Source organism: Boleophthalmus pectinirostris, unplaced genomic scaffold (assembly GCF_026225935.1).
Source record: "Boleophthalmus pectinirostris isolate CB_2022bp ecotype Guang Dong unplaced genomic scaffold, ASM2622593v1 HiC_scaffold_12, whole genome shotgun sequence".
Taxonomy (NCBI): domain Eukaryota; kingdom Metazoa; phylum Chordata; class Actinopteri; order Gobiiformes; family Gobiidae; genus Boleophthalmus; species Boleophthalmus pectinirostris.
The window spans coordinates 17,219,912-17,239,476 of NW_026571018.1; the positions used below are offsets into that span (position 1 = coordinate 17,219,912).

Below are 19,565 nucleotides of genomic sequence, written 5' to 3' on the forward strand. Positions count from 1 at the left end.
GGGCAAAGCTGTGAGATCTGATGACAGGTGAAGAGAGGCCTGTGTGTTTATACTGGGGAAGGAGTTAGAGGGACACTGCCATCTAGAGGAGCGAGGGGGATCAGCGAGAGGTACGAATGAGAAGCTTCTACTTCTACTTAAATCTCACATAATGTTTATTTTTTTTCACTTTGTGCTTTCATTTAACCTAGTGATTTAGCATTCATGCCTCTAAGTCGATGCGAGGGTCCCATCAAACAATTAGCTGCTACACGCTGCACCTAGCTAAACCAACGAGCAATCCGAGTTAATTAAATGTGTAGTCGCTATAAAACAGATCTTAAATTTACCAGCTGGACGAAAATAGCGTGGCTTTTATTATGTCCGCATTTGGGATACGTTGTAAGCTGTTATCATGGATCTACAGTTCCTTGGTTGTTGCAAATTAAATTATTTTTCACTCCACGTGTTTACTTTTCTCGACAGGTGTTTCCCTCAGCACGTTTCAGTCACGTGCTTGCGTTTTGTCTAAAAGAGGACAGATGTTTTAACAATCATACACCATGTTCTCTCTTCCTTCTTTTATGTGCTGACAAAGAGGTTTATTTTTAAGGTTGGGACATTAATTAAAATAAGTCGGACACCACCAGACCAGAATTTGCAGAGGACCGTGCACTAACGCCTCAAATGGACAAGAAAAAACAGCCAACCCTGAGGTCAGGCTCTGGTCAGAGTGGAGCTACGAGGGAAGCAGAAGAGACCCGTTTGTAAATAAAATAAAACTAATAATAATAATAATATAATAATGCAACAATAATACTGTTTTATTAAAATCATTTTAATAGATGTCAAAGATGCACTGTGTAACCTTTTGGTTGGGGGTCTGTTGCCTGCTTGTTTCTATGATAGAGTGACCAGATTTACAAAATAAAAAACTGGGACTTCCCTGGTTTGGAGTAGTTGATAATAATAAAATTGTGAAACCAGTGAATTGTTAAGCACTCAGCACTAATAGAGTTAGTATAGTCATGTTTTCTTTGTGTTTTGGTGATTTTTAAGCAGTTTTTCTGTATTTTACCTAAACAAATGACAATTTATGCGTCTTTTTACTGTTGGGAGGGATCGGATTTGTCCAAAATAGGGACACCTGGGATTATTTCCTGTACAAAACTGGGACAAATCAGTGGTTTTGGATAAATCTGCTGGGACAGGGGACAGAGGGCTCAAAATGGGACTGTTCTGGAGATATAGGGATGTCTGGTCACCCTGTTCTGTGGCTATGTCATTGCTCTGCTTGGAATGTTCCACAGTGTGACATTAAATTTGTTCAATTACAGCTGGTTTTACTGCTCAAAAATATTTAGAAAAATGCATTCTGACTGTAAGCAGGGTCGCCTCTCCACAGATTTGACCTACATCTTGGTCTGGTTTGGTCTCCATGAAGATAGAAAGGTTTAAGACCATACTGTGAAACATTCCAGACAAAGCAAAAGCATTTGACAGACTCTCCACTGGAAAAGTTACACAATTCACTTTTAAGATTAAATACCAATAGGCCTGGATAATTATTCAGAATGCTTCTTCCTCTGGAGCACATGACACAGAAATTATGAATTATTGACCTTCCTAATTTCACTTTGAACTATCATTTTGATATTTAAAAGTTCAAAATAATGGGAACTAACCATCCAGTCCTACCCAAACTTGCTTAGCATTACAAAATGTAAGACAGATGGAGAACAGCCTATTTTTGACAACTTGTGTAATTTTTTTCTTTTGAAGTCAGTTGTTTTGTCCTCATTTTCTGACCTAATTCTGCTGCACAGCCTTGATCATAACACATGAAACAATCTTCTCTTTTTCTGAATGAAAGACAAAAAGACAGCTCTGCAGAACAAGTGCAAAAAAGGGTGTTATCTGACAGACAGTAGAAACGATGTGAACTGAACTGAATAGATTTAAAATGCATCTTAACTGAACTGTATACAGGATTTTGATAAAGTTGTTAAATTTCATAGACATGACCAAATTGTGTCCACTGATATGAGGTAGATGGTTACAATTGTACTGCTGATAAAGCAAAAAAAGATACAAAAAACATGGGCTTGATGGCCATATTAATTTGGTATTTTGGTCCACAAGACCAAATTGAACACAGAGCAGTAACTGTATATCAGTGGTGGTGAAAACGGGAGTTGATCAGCATCTTGAAAATAAGCAATTAAAAACTTAACAGACCTATAATAGGTCTGCTATAAGGCACTGAAAACCCAACATATATATGATTGTACTTTTTTCAGAACAGGATTTGAGCATGCTACATACAGTTCTTTTAAATATATTGAACATATAGTCAAAAGTCAACACAATTTATTTATATTTTTATATTTATATGTCATATTTATAAATGTCAGATGTGCAACATTAGTGTTTTTGTGAACAAGCTGCTTGAAAGAATAGAAATAAATAGAGCAAAAACCACTGTAAAGCTTGTGGAGACACCGGTACTGTGGGCTTTTATCTGGTGTTGTGGTTTATTACTTTTTCATTGCTCATGAATACAGTTGTAATGCACCTGTCAGAGCCATGTTGTTCCCCCATGTTGAAAAATACATCAAATACTTATATCTGCAGGCTTTGAAGGCACACTAGCCTCGATAAAACACAAAATCTGTATTGAACAAGATTTAAAATGTTAAGCCTTTTTGAAAAATCATTTTTGAGGATTATTTTTGTGTCACGGTTATAAATACTTAAAAGTAAATACACCATACTAAACCAAAAGACTATTATATTAGGGTTAGATTAGATTCATACAGTTTATGATTCAGACAGTTTACCACAGAGAAATACTATATAACAATAGAAACAGAGCGTAATACTGTAAAACTTTACAGCAGGTAAAGTCATCCAGATATGTATTCCCTTTTACTAGACATAGCTCAAGGTCTCGGTTGCCAGTTTCAATGGTGAAATCCAGGTGGTTAAAACCTAAAATAACTTAGATCCATGTAAATTTATGAAAGAAGAAAATCTCTCTGATCTGATTTCTCATTACCTAAACCTCAGCACTAGCAGTCAATCATTATACTTTGCTAGTGTAGCCTCCATATACTGAGAATGATAAAAAACTTGTATACATTTACCTTTATAATTAAAAACATGTTGATTTAAACAACAACTTGCTGTTTACAATTTATATTATTCACTAGTCTAATAGATAGTGAGTTGTCTCCCCTTCTGCTAACTTAATCCTTGTCCTGACATTACGGTAATCGGTGCAGACATAGGCCAAACAAAAGCTGTCTGTGCTTGTTTATTGTCTTGTTGTGGGTGGCCTGGCTCTCCCTGTGGCCCCTGTTGGATGGTGCTTCTATTGGATTACGTGAGGGATTTTGAACTTGGGATTAGGCTGCGGGGTGAGGGGGTTGGTGGGGGCAGCATGGGGGCAGTTTGAGCTTTACTGTGGCATAGGCGTGTGAGTGAAAGTGCGTTGTTTTGTCCTCTCTTCAGGCCACGCCGCATATCTCCTCTCCACATCGGAGCCTTTGTCTTCTAGCCTGAGCTGTCAGACATGAACCTATTCTGCTTCACACTGGTAAGAGTTGTTTTATTACATTTTTGATAACATTTTGTGCATCAGAAAGACTTGGAAGTTTAGGAAATATATTAAGGTGTTCCAGAGTAGATTTCTGTTGTGTAAGGAATAGGGTACTCCAAAGTTGTACTAGTAATTTACTGAAGTTCTGTTACTATCCTCTTAATAGTATTGCTTCTATTGTACTAGTATTATTAAGTAACTCTCTCTTTCTCCACATAATGTCAAGACATATCTAGATGCACTAAATTTAACTACTGCTTCTACCATTGCTTTTACTAATATTACACCTAAATTTACTACTAAAATACTTTACTACTACTTACATCTCTAATATCTCAACTATTTTCATTACTTGGGTTGCTATTTCAAGCACTGTTTATATGCATGATCACTACTTTTACTACTACTATAATGGACACAACTCCTGCTATCATCCCTGCACACTTTGCATTGAAGTTTTATATTTATAAAGAGATTTCCGTAAGTAAACAAGTTGAAGTTGACTTAGACTATTATGCATTATATTGTCACTGAATAGTCGAGGAATTCCTTTAGGGATTGTCACATAAGGACACTGTACGATTAGACAAAAGCACCACAAGCTATTTTCATACATTTTACATTTGATTCAAGCGCACTGTGACCCTCCAGGCCGGTTTTGGACTTAGCAGTAGATTGAACCCTGATTTAAGTAGCACAAATTAACATGGCACGGAAGCACCCGCTGGTCCCATCAAAAACTATTACAGACTGATTTTAAAGGTGCATTGTGTAACTTTAGTAGTTGAGGCTCTGTCAAATGTTTTTCTTCAAAGAGATGTTAATGCTTTGTCTGGAATGTTTCACAGTACGGTATTAAATCTTTCTATTTTCATGAAGACTATATTGGACCAATTATCAGGTCTGTGGAGAGGCAACACCGCGCTCAATTAGAATACCTGTTTTTCTAGGTATTTTGGAGCTATAAAACTTAATAAATGTAAGGTAGAGCTGTTTAATGTCACACTGTGGAATATTCCAGGCAGAGCAATGACATCTCCATAGAAACAAGTTAAGTTAGTTAGATAATGACTGATTCAAATAGGAAAGATGTAACTACAGTAATATGAACATACACTTTGAAATAACAATAAAAGACACAAATTAATAATTTCTTGGAAATCTCAGCACATGTGGCACAGTGCAGTATATACTAGGATTTACTGCAGTAGCTTAGGGTATCTGTGTCAGGGTCTTAGGGTAGAGATGATTGAGCTTCTTGTCTTTTATTCCTATCACTGACATAAACTACTACAGCCACATCTCTGTCTGTTTTAACTGAGTAATACATGTGCATTTGGACAGGTGTTTATCATATTATAGGACCTAAAATCTGTATACGCACTCACTTTATGTGGACAAAAATTAGGTTCTGTTACTGTAAATCCTTTATTATTAGAGCAACAGCATGATTTTAAGTTCAGATATGGGTTAAAATAAGTAGCGTTGGGGTTTAAATTAAGGCCCCAATCACAACACTGAAAAAGCCCTCCTGAAAGACCAATGGCCTCCTCGCGTCAGACTTCGGTTTCTTCACCATGCCGCAGTCTCTTGGCATCTCCGCCACTGCGTTCTCCTGGTTCTCCTTCTACCGTCACCACTACATCTCCATGAATAACTCCAAATCTCACACCTCCCCCGTCACTGGTGTTCCCCAAGGTTTGGTGCTCGGTCCCCTCTTCTTCAGCATCTGCATACAGTATTTTTATATTATATATACCAGTATTGTATGCACCGGACCTTGGGGGACCGAGCCTTTGCCCATCCTCTTGATCTCACTCTTGTAACCCATCAGAACCTCATACTCATTACGGCGCTTCAAATCACCCCCCCCCCAATAATAATAATATTATTATTATTAGGCTAGAGTTATGTTGTTACTTTGGTTTACTTTAGAAATGGGCTCCAAGATATTAATGTAAATCAATGTCCACAAAAAAAATTAAGACCAAATTTAAGTGTCTATCTGTTTTGTTTTGTTTGTTTGTTTATTTTGTTTCTCATATCTTAATATCTTATTTTTTTCAATCTTCTTTAAATTATTTTCAGCAGCAAGTGATGGTGTTGTGGTTGCATGCATACACCTTCTTGCATTTCCCCACCTTTACTGTACCTGTGGTTGCAAAGCCCTTACACTCCAGTATAAGCTTAAGTGTACACAAAAAAGTCAGTTTAAAGACCAACTTGAACATTGATAAATTGTGATCAATCCAAGATACTTATTTTGTTAATTATTATTTCACATGAATTGTTCAGGAGGGCTCAACGGAAAGCATGTATGAGCCAGCCTACAGCCCAGCAGTCCGAGAGTCCAGGTTCCAGTGCAGCCCTGCCCTGCTGCGAAGGAGACCAGAGTGGGGTGGATCAGACCCCTTCATTAACTGTGTATGTACTGTTGGTGTATTCTAACCAAGAGGAGAGACAATATTCATATACGGTGTCAAACATATTTTTTTGTTTTACAGACCAAATCACAGAACACAAAAACTAAAAGAAGCAACGTTAGGTGTGTAGGAATGGTTGTGTACACAGAATGTAAATTATTAGTCATTACTTTATTAGAACTTAGAAATGAATTACTTTTGTTGTGATTTTTCAGGTCATGTTTTGTAACTTCAGCCTTGGACAATGAGACAATAGGTAAGTCCAGGGACATCCATTATAGAATGAATAATTTTGTTCCTCATTTAATTAGTTGCTCCACTGAAGGACAGCTTGTCTTGTGTGTTAGATTCATTTTCCCTGAATTATCATACTTGCAGATATTCAGAGTGCGTGCTGGATTTCATCTGGTGATAAAAAGGACCTAGCTCATCAAAAGAAAGATCCGGATAAAGGTATGGAAATGAGTACATTAGACTTCATTCAAGTGCTACTATATCATTCTTTTACATATTGAATTGTACAGTGTTTGAATAAAATCTGACAAGGGTAAGGTGCACACATTCTTCTATAATAACATGTTTTTTTGCTCTTGAAGCCGTATGTAAAACATCAGAAGATACTGCAACAATACTGGGACTGGACCATGAAAGGATAAAGACAGAGCCTACTTTTCAGGTAAAACATTTTTCTAACTGTCAGCCTTGGGCCAAAGTGCAGTTTTATTTTGAAATGTTCCCACTTCACTGATCCTTTACTGAGTCTCTCATTGATGCATTCAGTTTGTACCAGAGCCAGAGAGTGAATGACAGTTAGGTCTGTAGTAATCCTCTGCCCACATGGCCATGTGTGCCCCTGCCAGTGCAGTACCTGCTGCACGAGGAGGTGCACGTGTGTGTCATATCTGGGAAATGTGAGTGAAAACTTAACGCAACTGGATGGTTGGGGAGACAAGTACTGTAGACAGACATCACATTTAAGATCCCTTTTATGAAAACTGTGCTACAAATGACTGCATTTTATGTTTTACTTACCTCAAAGTAGGACTGGGCAGTTAATCAAATTAATTTGATGAATTTGTTTTTAATAATAAAGATCTTGAAAAATTGCAAAATCATGCTTATTAGTAAGTTTACTTCTGACTTTCTTACTCACAAAGCAGGGTTATGATGCAATGAACCAAGAGACATTGTTAAAATTAGATTACATATTATTATTATTATTATTATTATTATTAAATGCATTAGTCTTTATATATCGCTTTTTCAGATGCTCAAAGTTGCTTTTCAATTTGGTGCATTATTCATTCATTTCATTCCCAGAGGTGGTAAGCTAAAATCAAGATTTTTTGTGTCCATATTGTTCAGTCCTACTTCAATGTCTCCTGAATCCAGTGAAGTTTGCATCTAAAGTATCAAAGGATTGTAAATAATACATGGGTCATCCTATACCACAGCATATGTAGTAATCCTAACAGATTTTGTAGAAAGTGAGACAATGTCAGAGAGGTCAGCTGTGTCCGACAGATCTGATCCACTGTTCACTTTAATCTGGTTCATGATCTTTAATCTTTCTCCAACCCTGTAGTCTCCGCTCTCGAGGACACCTGGATGTGAAAGTGTTCTCTTTGTTAGAGGTTTCACATGCCAGAACTGACAAGGCAGCAGAGATCTTAGTTATTAACAGCTTTTTATTAAGACTTGGACAAAGTTTAGTGATTCACAAGGGAAATTATTTCGACAAGCTTTTGGTTCAGTAATGAATATGAAAATCTAAAGCTCCATTCACACATAGTCCTCAGAAAATTGCTGGATATAAAATGCCAGAACACTCAGCCTTCCCTGCGTATTCCTGATAGTTTACCAGTAAAACTATCAAATTGAAAATGCATATTCTGGCTTTGTTCACACATGACTCTGTTCAGGAAAAATTTTAGGTAAAGTCTCATCAGGCTGCATGCAAGAATGAGATTTTGTAATGAATCTATTGCTAATATTCTTATATTGCTAGTTTTTTCCAAAGATCCATACCTTCCCAGGTTTTGACCACAAGTAAAGGGATGAGAAATGGCTTGTACTTCTAATGCAAACGAAACACGCTTAGCCTTGAATGTGTACACGCTGCACATATTGTTCTTTATTGCAGGCCAGCAAAACCACCGCTGACACAGCAGAATCAATAAGAGCAAGAAGACTAAAGAAGTTACAGAATCTGGTGCCAACCACGAAAGGAGGACAGCAAAGTGCAAGTGGGAAAGAGAAGAGCCTGTCTGAGAATTATGGTGAGTGTATTTAGTCTATAACACACTAGAGTTGCATTGTTGAACCAGTTTTTGCTTTTTTTTAATGAGCTTGTGTGTAACTTCTAATGGTATCTAAATTTGATAATGACACCTACATGGCATCCTTGCTTCCTTCATTCTACCCCAGGGCATCTGCAGTTACCACCACTGTGTGTGTATTGAGTGATTAATGCACTGTAAAATAAAGATTAGTCTCTATAAAGCCAGTACATTATCAATATTACCAGATTTTTCAGTATAGATGGAGGCAAGATCACTTATCAGAAAAGATATTTAGTGCACCTGAATGAAATATTATAATGTTATTGTAAATATCAATATGGGTTAACTTTATAAGCATTAATTTCACATATTGTCATTTTTTAGATCATTTGACAGACGTGTTGAGCTCCTATAACCCAGTTCTGACCTGCATTGGTCTGGGCACGAGGCAGAAGGACTCTTCCATCACCTCTTCATCTCCACAGTCTGACTGCCTGTCTCATGAGCACTCAGAGGAGAGGGTCTGGAGTCCTCTGCAGAGCCCCTGTGAGCTGTGGAGACCCCCTGTGAGCTGCCCCGAGACCAGACACACACTCGCACACGAGCGTTGGGAGTGCGGCTCTGCTCTGTCTCTGCCTCGGACTGCCGCCTGGGACCGTTTTGAGAGCCTCATTCAGGAACTGGACATCAGAGAACCAGAGCCCTGCCAGCATCACATGGTCCGCTCCATCACTGACCTCGACTTCCACCAAGATGAAGTAAGCCCCCTGAACAATAATGATAGATCTGAATGTTTCTGAAATTTAGGAAACATATTTAATGGTGACTTTCCTCACAAGCTGTGCAACTGGCAAAAAAAATAAAGAAAGAAAGAAATTGTGATTAAAAAAAAAAAGAAAATCTGTGCAACGGGTAATTTATGTTTTTAGGATTCAGGAGTAAAGATGTACGTGGAGCAATCTATGAAAGAAAATTCAAATATGAACTGACAAACTAATACAAGGATGTAAGTGCAGTTTGTAAATGACCATATTAGCAGCCTACATAAAATATAATATTTTTTAATTAATTATTTCAGTCTACACAAATAATTGTATTACATATAACTGAATTACAGGATCCATTTTGCATCCTGCCCAAACACTATAAAATTATAAAATACATTTCATTATTTATGGAGTGAATCTCAAACCCACTAAGAAAACATATTCAGACTAACTAGATTATTATTAAAACACCCTTGTTCATTTTATGCTCCCTTAGATCAAAAGTTTGTGATAAGAATGTCATGTCATCAAACAGTCTGGGCGGCACTTGTCCTCTACTCGCTTCTGTCCTTCAAACTAAATGGTCTCTGTAAGAAAATAGCTGGCCTCACTCCAGGGGTTAGAGTCATTAAAAAAAATCTAATATTGCATTTGTGATTAGATTTGCATTATTTGTTTAAAAAATGGATTCTGTTCAGAGTGCACATTGTAAACAACTCCTGGAGCATAATAATTGGAGAGAAGACTGAAATATAAACTGATAAACTACTTAAACTATTTCCATTCATTTCAAGTATATCAATAACAAGTAAATGAGAGATTCTTTGTTGAATACATTACTTAAAGACACAGTAACTTTCTGTACCTTTCCAGAGGTGGCACATCACCTGCATGATTTCATAGGAATAGAAAGTTGGATATATTTTATGCATATTGTGGCTATTATAACTAAAGAAAAACATTTTTATGGAAACAAGCAGGAGTAAGCCCTCCTCCAGTTACATCCTGTGGTTTTAAAGGCCCCATTTTACTCCATTTTCTTATCTATGTTATAATGTTATTTCCTCATCAAAAACATACCTCGACTTTTATTTGAAATGTTGAAATGTTGAAACAAAACATAACTCCAGGTATGTTTTTTTATTGAGTTAATTTTGCGTAGGATCTTTAAATAATCACAAACTTAATCATTGATAACTGCTCAAACTCAAAAAGCTATTTATTGAGTATATTGTGCAAGTAAAACCAGACACTCCAACTATCTAATTTAATCTATCTAATGTGAAAATTTCCACAGTTGTGTTTTGTTTATAGGACAGTTATAATGTTGTTGCTTATCCATCCAGTCAGTGCGCCCTCTCTAACTGCCCGTGTTGGGAATGAGCCAGTAGTGCGTGTAACAGCTGCTGTGAGAGGAGCACAGGATGACCGCTAAACTAAAGTTAATGGGTAACCGCTAAGGAGAGCCTCATTGCTTTCATCCTGCCTCCACCATTTGGCCACTAACAGTTCATTATGCCCAAACAATAACAGAATATGCATCAACAAAATGGAGCAAATAAAGGAGACAGGAGCAGCGCTGTGACAGGCCATAAAAAAATAGTGTGCCAGTTGTTGCGCTAATTCAGGAAAAATGTTACAAATGGGAATAATAAACAGGGGCCGAGGTCAGTGGTGCAGAGTGGGCAGATAACACGCCATCTGTCAAGAGAAAACACATTTTAATCTGTCTCTGACCCAAACAGTGGAGCAGATTTGGGAGATTTGACGCCTTCAGACAGCAGTGGCCTTTGACAACGGATAATGGGAATGGCTGTACGGTAAGAAAAGTATCTAAAATCTAAAATCTGGCTGTCTATGCATCTGTTTACGTTCACTCTATCCAACTTCAGAGATTTCATCCTCATTAGTATTATAAGGTCCCATCTGTAGTTTTTTGTTGAAATGTAGTTGTTGTTTTTTTTAGGTGTAGATGAGTGAAAACCCATTCCTGATCCCTTTGTGCTCTGGGTAATCAGTAGTTGTCTGTAGTCAAAACTTAGAAGAACAATAGTAGAGATGACATACAAATTGAATATCTAGCCTCACTTAAAATTACTTCCAGAAAATTCTTCTCTACAGGCGTCTTCCACAGTATGCCATTAAACGAATCTTGTTTTGATCGCTCAAAAATGCCTTGAAAATTATGCTTTCTTACTGTGAGTGGCATCGCCTCTCCACATGTCTGACCTGTAACTTGCTCTGGTGACCTCTCCTTTCATTCTATGCAGAGTACAAGAACCAGAGTATAATTTTCCCTAGTAGTGGCAGTAGTTGTAGTAGTAGTAGTAGCAAAACAAGTGATGGTATTTGTGGCATCACTTTCCACTGAGACTTGATACTTACTGTTTGTTTTTATAGTTACAGTTCATTTGTAATTTTCACTTTATACATTTTTCACCCAAACAGATGAATCCAAGTGGAGAGCCAAAAGTTACATGCCGAAAAAAGAAGACTGAGAACACATTACAGAGAGACAGTAAACCGGAGACTGCAGATACCACAGACATCAGTGTACGTACATGAAAAACATAATTGTCACAGTTTAAAATCAGACTTATTTTTTAGTATTTTGAAGCTCCACATCTGCTGCTTGTCTCACTGAGCTGACAGCCCCACACCTGTGCTACCTCCACTTAGACAAAACATATGCACAAAAGTAGCAGGGACTGTAAAAATAGGATTAGGTATTTTAACATGGACTATACATTTTTGGAATATACATTTTAAGCCTAATCAAAACTTTCATGGTGGAGAGTGGGCCACCTGCTTTTCTCCAAGAAAATGTAATCACTTTGCTTTAAATGTTCTACTGCATGTTTTTGAGTAAGAATGCATTTTATTTATTTGTTTATTTTTTGCAACAAAGCATTTGTAATGGAATAAATACAAGATAGTTTTATTCTTGTACTGTGGAACATTTCAGGCAAAGCTATTTTCTGCTCCTTTAAACAGACATAGGCAGTTATAAAGTCATACCACCTGGAGAAGGCCCAATCTTGTCTGGTTTTGGGGGCTCAGCAGTTTTGTGCCTGGTTAGTACTTGGATGTGAGACTACTGAGAATGATAGGGACTGTAGAGGGCTAGCAGTGACTTGCATACATACAATTGTTGTGTCCTCAGGCAAGACACTTTGCCCACATGACACTTCTAGCCTCACTTCTGTCAGTCTATCTGACTGCCTCTAAATAGCTGGGATAGCTGAGGCTCCAAAGTTATCTTAACTATTGCACTTGTGTGTCTGAAAAAGCACTATATAAGATACATGATTATTTTTTCCATTATTATTAATCGTGACCTTATAATTAGTCAAATTGCTAAAACTAGTAGCTAATCTAAAAGAGTAGTTAATTATTTCTCTTCAAAACACCCATGGGTCAAATGAAGAAGACAATTTTCCCCAATTAAGTGTACTTAACCTTAACGTAGTTAAAGGGACAGTCCGGAATTTTGGACACAGGACCTTATTTCCTAGTTAGTGTTGAGTATTGGAGACGTCTGGAGACACTTTTTAAAATATTCCATCCAGTCCTTGTATTTGCAGAGGTCGCTGGTGCTAAGTTAGTGCCTGTCAATGGCCATAGTTATCCTGCCAATAAAAACAGTCTTACCCACTCCACAAAACACCTGCGGCCAAACAGTTATAATGCCAGACTGTTGTCAACTGAATGTCTATCGATAGAATAACTTTAGAAGTAAAACCAACCTTGCATTTGAAAGATTTATGTCTGAGCAGCAGCAGCGAGTTGTTCTTCCTGACACAACGCTTGACAGCAGCGGACTGATATCATCTAGCACCTATCTTACCGGCAAAGTAAAATTCTGCTGCTGCTGAGCAAATAGTCCCTCAACTTGCGACGATTCATGCGATGCAATTTTAGTTTTATTTCAAACATTATTTTATCAACACAGACATTCACATCGACAGTCTGGCATTATAATTGTTTTGCTTCAGATGCTTTGTGGAGTGGGTAAGACTGTTTTTAGTGGCAGGATAACTATGGCCATTGACATGCACTAGCCTAGCACCAGCGACTTCTGCAAATACAAGGACTGGATGGAATATTTAAAAAGTGTCTCCACACGTCTCTAGCCCTCTGGTTAACTAGGAAATGAGGTCCTATGTCCAAAATTCTGAACTGTCCCTTTAACAAGCATATAATAATTTGACATAGCTTTCAATACTGGATATCTATTCCGATTAATTACTTTTGTTTGATTTAAATTTGACACATCTGACACATTTTTATAACAAAAATCATTTATGGTACCCTTTGAACCACATGTGTAATCTCTTATTCTCTTATACACCCCCACACTCTTCTAAGTTAGCTTCACTGCAACCCACTTTTCACGTATCTCGTTTTTGCCCCACTTCCATAACTATGTCAAATGCTCTCAGTAGCTCTCGTGTTGCCTTTGGAGAAACAGAGAGACAAAAGCACAGGTAGTTGGGGATTATTCTCTTTGCTTGCACACTTCTAGGTCTGGGCTATTAAAAGCTAAGTAACTCTTGTAGGATTAGGTTTCTTGTCACAGATTTCTTGTCACATGCGTTGCACACCGAGGGGACACTGAGCTCCTCTGTCACACGTGGACTCAAACCTTAGGAGACGATAGCCCTAAGTCAGCATTTTGGTTGCTTCACTGTAGTTTTTTGTCGGCTGTGCAAGAAAAGTTGACAAGGTTTGAAAGGGGGAGCGGTGTCTGTGTTTTTGTAGATACCGCAGTGTACAAAGTGAGCAGGTGTTTACAACTACAATATGTTAAATCCCAAAAATAAGCATTGAAGTTGATACAAACATATGAGGCTTTCAAGGAGTTCTATGGATATTTTTTTATTTTATGTAACCTTTATTTAAAGGTGCACTATGTTGATTAAGGATCCGTCACCTGCTTGTTTCTATGGAGATGTCATTGCTTTGCTCGTAATGTTGCACATTATGACATTAAACAGCTCTACCTTACATTTATTAAATTACAGGTTTTAAGAAAAAAAATACCTCTTTTTCAGGCGAGTCCTGGCCAAAAGGTGCAGTTTCATACAACATACATACAAACAACAATAAAATAACCTGAAATAGATTAGTGAAAGTGCACAGTATTGAGGCAGTGTCGATACTTTCACCTTTGATTAAAGCATTTAAGGACAAGAGCTCAGTCAGTTTCCAGTCTTTGAGCAACATGTTCCAAGCAAGAGGAGCTGAGTGGACAAAAGCAGCTGAGCCCTTTGTGGGCAAAAGGAAACAGGGAACAGAAAGCAACAACTGATCGTTAGATCATTAGGAGTACGAGTGAACACTTCTCTGTGTGATTAAAGTACAAATGCAGGAAAGCTGTAGTCTGAGCATGGCCTTGTAAATAAAAGTATACCAAGCAGGGACACTTAATTATCTCCATGTCTCCATGGAGATGGTTAAATTAAAGGCTATACTGTAGAACATTTTAAGAAAAAAACATTAAGTCAATTACAACACTGAAATACCACCAACTATTGTTCAAGTTAAAAGAGATGTTTTTGCTTTGTATTCATTTTTATCTGATCTGTAAGTAAGCCTGGTGGTGGCATCATCTTTTTGTTTCCATGGAGACAGATATGTTTATTGCCATACTGTGGAACATTCCAGGCAAAGCAATAATATCTAAAAGCAGGTGGGGAACCTTCCACCAGAAAAGTTACATAGTGCACCTTTAAGTAATTACTTGACCAAAACGCCACCATAATATTTTGCCATGCCACAATAATCAATCTGAAGATGTGTTATTAAGTTAATTTAGCTGAAATGTTCTTCTTTGGCAGGTGCAGCAGAATGGTCAGGAAGAATTAACCAAAGGACAAAGTAACTCCATGGAGAGCCTCTACAGCAGTGGACAGAGCTCCTCTAGTAAGAATCCATTGACCTTTGACCCTAATGTACTCACCGCTAACTGAGTGTAATTGAGCTCAATAGCAACGGGGCTTAGATTTCCCATTCACATTCACCCATAGACTTACAATAAATACATTTGAAAGAAATATGTAACTCTCCATTTACTACATTTTGTTGTAATTGCACATCACAAATAAATAACTTAAAGATACATTATGTAACTTTTCTAGTGGGGATTCTGCCACTTGCTTGTCCCTTGGAGATGTTATTGCTTTGCCTGGGTGCTACACAGTATGGCATTAAACTTATTAGCCTGGCATTTATTCAGTTTTTCAATCAGGTATTTTTATTGTCAAACAAACGCCTTTCCAGAGATCTGACCTGTAACCTGGCTTGATGGTGTCGTGTTGCTTGATCTCACGCTTGTCTCAATGTATACATTTAATGCCATAATATGGAACATTTGGCACAACGCAATAACAACTCCATGGAGACAAGCAGGCGGCAAACCCTTCAACAGAAAAGTTACCCAGTGTATCTTTAAATACCTAAGGCAGCCCATGGTTGTAAGGTAGACTATCCTGCTACACTTTTAACCACCCTCATCACTGACAAACCCACTGGTCTCAGCATGTGCACGGTTCAGGTCGAAAGTTGAATTTGAATTATTGAGCGTGGCCTTGACTTCACCCTGTTGTTCTTTTGTTCACCAGGCGGGGTCACCAGTGGGTCAAACTGCTCCAGTAACAGGGCCAGTCTGAGGCTGGACGATGAACTGTCCTCCCCCAAAACCTTCTGTGGACGAGCCCGAGTGCACACGGAGTTTGAGCCCAGTCCATACGACACAGAGTCTCTCAAACTCCAGGTAAAACATCTGGGAATATGCCATTGACTGTGTTTATAAATAATTCTTTATACGTATGTATATATGTATTATATATGTCTATCTAATCTATTCAGTCTAACAGGCTGGGTATATACTGAATAACTAAAATAATGTATAGTGCAAGTATTTATGTATTTCATTCTCTACTTTATGATGGACAGTAAGCCACTTGCTTGTTTCCATAGAAATGCTATTCCTTTACTTAAAAAGTTCCACAGTATGACATTAAACTTATATTTATAGTGATATATTTAGTCATTTTTTGTTTATATATGTTTTATGACAGTGTCTTGATTTGAAGGAGTGCATGTGTGTTTTGAAACCCAGTGGCAGCTTGTTTTCCTAACGTACTGTTTTTTTCAGGTAGGAGATGTGATCGACATCATATCCAAACCTGCGATGGGAACATGGACAGGAATGCTAAACAACAAAATTGGTTACTTTAAATTTATCTATGTGGACCTTATAAAAGAAGAGACCAAAACAGGAGATGCATGCGTTCATGAATTACTAAAGAATTTTGATTTAGAGGTAATGTATTTTGTTTCGATCTAACTATTCTAATCTTTCATGAGTGGCTATGTTTTCACACACAACAAAGATCTGATTGTTATCTGATTTCCAAAGTGATCTGAAATGTCACGTAAACCATTACATCTGATGTGAGTGAGATCGATTTCTGATTGTTCACACCTCTGCTGGTTTTGACCAAAACAGTTATGTAAAATGGGCAAACTAATGTGGCAATGACAAAAATAAAATGTTTAAGACTGATAGAGTTATTTTCAAATTCATTGTAATGTGTCTTAATACGATGTTAAAATAAATGTTATTGGTGTTTTTGATGATCAGATTTCCTTTGTGCATGTAAACACACCAAAAATCATAATTATTAGGTATCTGATTATTACTGACCATGTACCACTAGTGTTAATAAGAATTTCTGTTTTTTTCCTCAGGAGTATGCCTTGACTCTGTTGTTACACGGTTACCAAACAGTTGAAGACCTGCTGAAGCTAAGAGAGCATCACCTGATCGAGCTCAAAGTGACTGACCCCAAACACAGGCAGCGTCTCCTCTCCGCTGTCAGCACGCTCCAACCTCTGCTCTGTGAGTGAATCGACCTGTCTCCATAATTACTATATCGACTTAGATGATCGATGGAACAACAATTTTTGGGGCCAATAGTTATCATGAGCACTTTTTCTTTGTATTACTAACCTTTTTTTTAATATATATATTTTTGTACTGCGATAAGATTTGAGTTATGGCTCAATTAAAACTAACATCTGTAGTTAGTATCTACAGGTGGGAGGGTCGGCCAATTTATCTGTTATAATATTGTTTTCTCTTCACAAACAGACCTGGGGTTGTGTTTTGTTTCAAACATGCAGACCCTGCATATTTACAGTTCTTCTCTCAAACAGAAAACATTTTGTTCCACCTCATGATGTCATGTAGTAATACAGCAAGTGCTCCACTGTGTTTTTAGACTCCATACACCTTTCCTAGAATCTTTTGGATAATTTCAACCCGGGAATTGTCAATCTCTGCTAACTGAACTAAAGATAAAATGAGCTTTAAATTGAAAACTACCACTTTGAGCTTTGGAGATGTAGACAGACTAACAATAAAAGATTACTCAAGCATGTGTGAATGAAACAAAACACAACTCTAGGTATGTTTTTGATGAGTAACAGCATTCTAACATGGCATAAAGCCAACAAGAGTCAATTTCGTGCACTATAGGACCTTTAAGTGTTTCATATTGCTAGTTGAAGTTTTTTAATAACAATTTTGTATGAATATATTTGGGTGTGTAATCCTTTACAGCCATTGTGTCAGCATGAATTCATTTCAGTATTATTATGTATCATCTTTACTTTGTTTGGTAATATATCTCACTTCAACAGTCGTAGTATGTATGAGAGACAGTGAACATGGCATAGGGCACTCAAGGACAGTCTTATCTTATCAGTCTAGAATGCTTTACGACATGATAAAATGACTCGAAATAATATCCTTACATCTGAGCCTAAATGACATTACATTAGGCACAGATAAGACTACAGTGGTGTTTAGTTTCCCACTAATCAAACCGAGTGGTCAACAGGATAACCCCAAAGAGAGTGTGTCTGTAAATAGAGGCTGATGTCATGGGGGGCAGTAGGGGCAGGGCCAAGGGGTAGTGACAAAGAAGGATTATGTATATGTGGAGTTGAGAAGTAACCATAGACTGTATAAATGGACATAGCTAACCCACTATCTGACGCGATCTAAATATGAAGTGTGCACAGGGGCGCTTCTGGCTCCATCGACTCAGGCTTTGTTTGACTTTATGTAACTTCTGCAGTGAGACTCTTCATTTTGTTCTTAAAATGTTAGTATTAACTCACTGTACATGATCCTGGTGTTTTTATTTCAGTATATCACGTAAATAAATTCCTATTCTTGGACCTGGCTCCAAATTCGGTTCCATAACTTTCCGGCCTCACTGAGCTTCATTTGACTGGAGCCAAATGATATGGGTAATGTCTTAGTCCAGTTCTTTATACAATCTATGGAAGTAACTAAATAAATGTCCTGAATATAGTTTAATTAAAACACTAACCATTTAATTTCCTATGCAGAATATTATTCAGAAAACATACAGTTTACTAAAATCAAAGGAATACACAGCTGGTTTTGATTGTGTAATTTAGGCTTCAAACTGCAAAAATAGGTATTCTGACTGTGAGAACAGTTCCCTCTTCACAGATCTGACCTGTAACTTTGTCTGGTTTGGACTCTGTGAAGATATAAAGGTTTAATACCAAACTGTGAAACATTCCAGACAAAGTAATAACCTCTTCATGGAGAAAAGCATTTGACGAACCCTCCACCAGAAAAGTTACACAATACACCTTTAAGTGTGGAATTCTGCTATTTATTTATTTATTGCAGTCATGTTTAACAATATTGCATATTTAGAATTGTTTTTTGGGGATAATTCTGCTTTATGGTTTGGTTTCAGTTTTATCGTTTATCATCTATATTTATTTCAGCAGTAAATGGCAATATATAGATGATATGATATGTGTCTGTTCTCTTGTCTACAGCTGAGGAGGAGGCCGTGTATGAAAACATGAAGAATTGCCCCAGAGACTCGGGCTGTGGAATGGTCAGTCCAGACGAGGCTTCTGAAATCCACTCTCCATCTGAACACAGTCAAACAAATGTAGCCACACTCTGTTGAAATAGTAAAATAAACTTTGTTGTACTGCTAAAAAAAATATTATTGGAGTATTTGATTTCATGGATATGAATTATATATTGTTTTTCACATTATTTGATATGTGGCATTATTAACAAAAATAAAGCTGTTTTTATATTTGGGTGGTTGTTCTAGTAGCCATATTGTGCAGTGTGACAAATTATTTTGGCATTAAAATGTTTACATTCCAATTGTAACTTTAAATATTTTATCATTATCATCAAAAAGGGCAGGCTCTAACACAGGGGTCTCCAACCTGTAGTTCTCCACCCCCTTCCAAGAAGCTCGCCAAAGGATATCTGAATTATACATATTGTGCTAATAACTACAATTTGATTAATTAAATGCCTGTTACTATTGGAAATATATCATTTTGATGCCTAACTTTGTACACTAATAAATAAATAATGGTTTATGTTTTATACGCATCTAACGGTACCCCATTTAATGCATGCCCTCTTCCT

At 37.3% G+C, this 19,565-nt stretch overlaps 1 protein-coding gene across 1 annotated transcript; it reads left to right on the top strand.

Moving 5' to 3' along the window:
• Positions 1-616: 616 nt before the first annotated feature.
• On the top strand, positions 617-19,083 carry samsn1b (SAM domain, SH3 domain and nuclear localisation signals 1b). Its single transcript, XM_055148223.1, has 16 exons — positions 617-746; positions 3,493-3,577; positions 5,876-6,004; positions 6,085-6,125; positions 6,219-6,259; positions 6,382-6,456; positions 6,600-6,679; positions 8,147-8,282; positions 8,670-9,043; positions 10,798-10,872; positions 11,501-11,605; positions 14,893-14,977; positions 15,676-15,827; positions 16,212-16,379; positions 16,808-16,958; positions 18,947-19,083. Exons 2-16 carry the CDS (start codon positions 3,554-3,556, stop codon positions 19,081-19,083), a joined length of 1,773 nt encoding a protein of 590 aa, XP_055004198.1. The 5' UTR covers positions 617-746; positions 3,493-3,553.
• Positions 19,084-19,565: the final 482 nt, after the last annotated feature.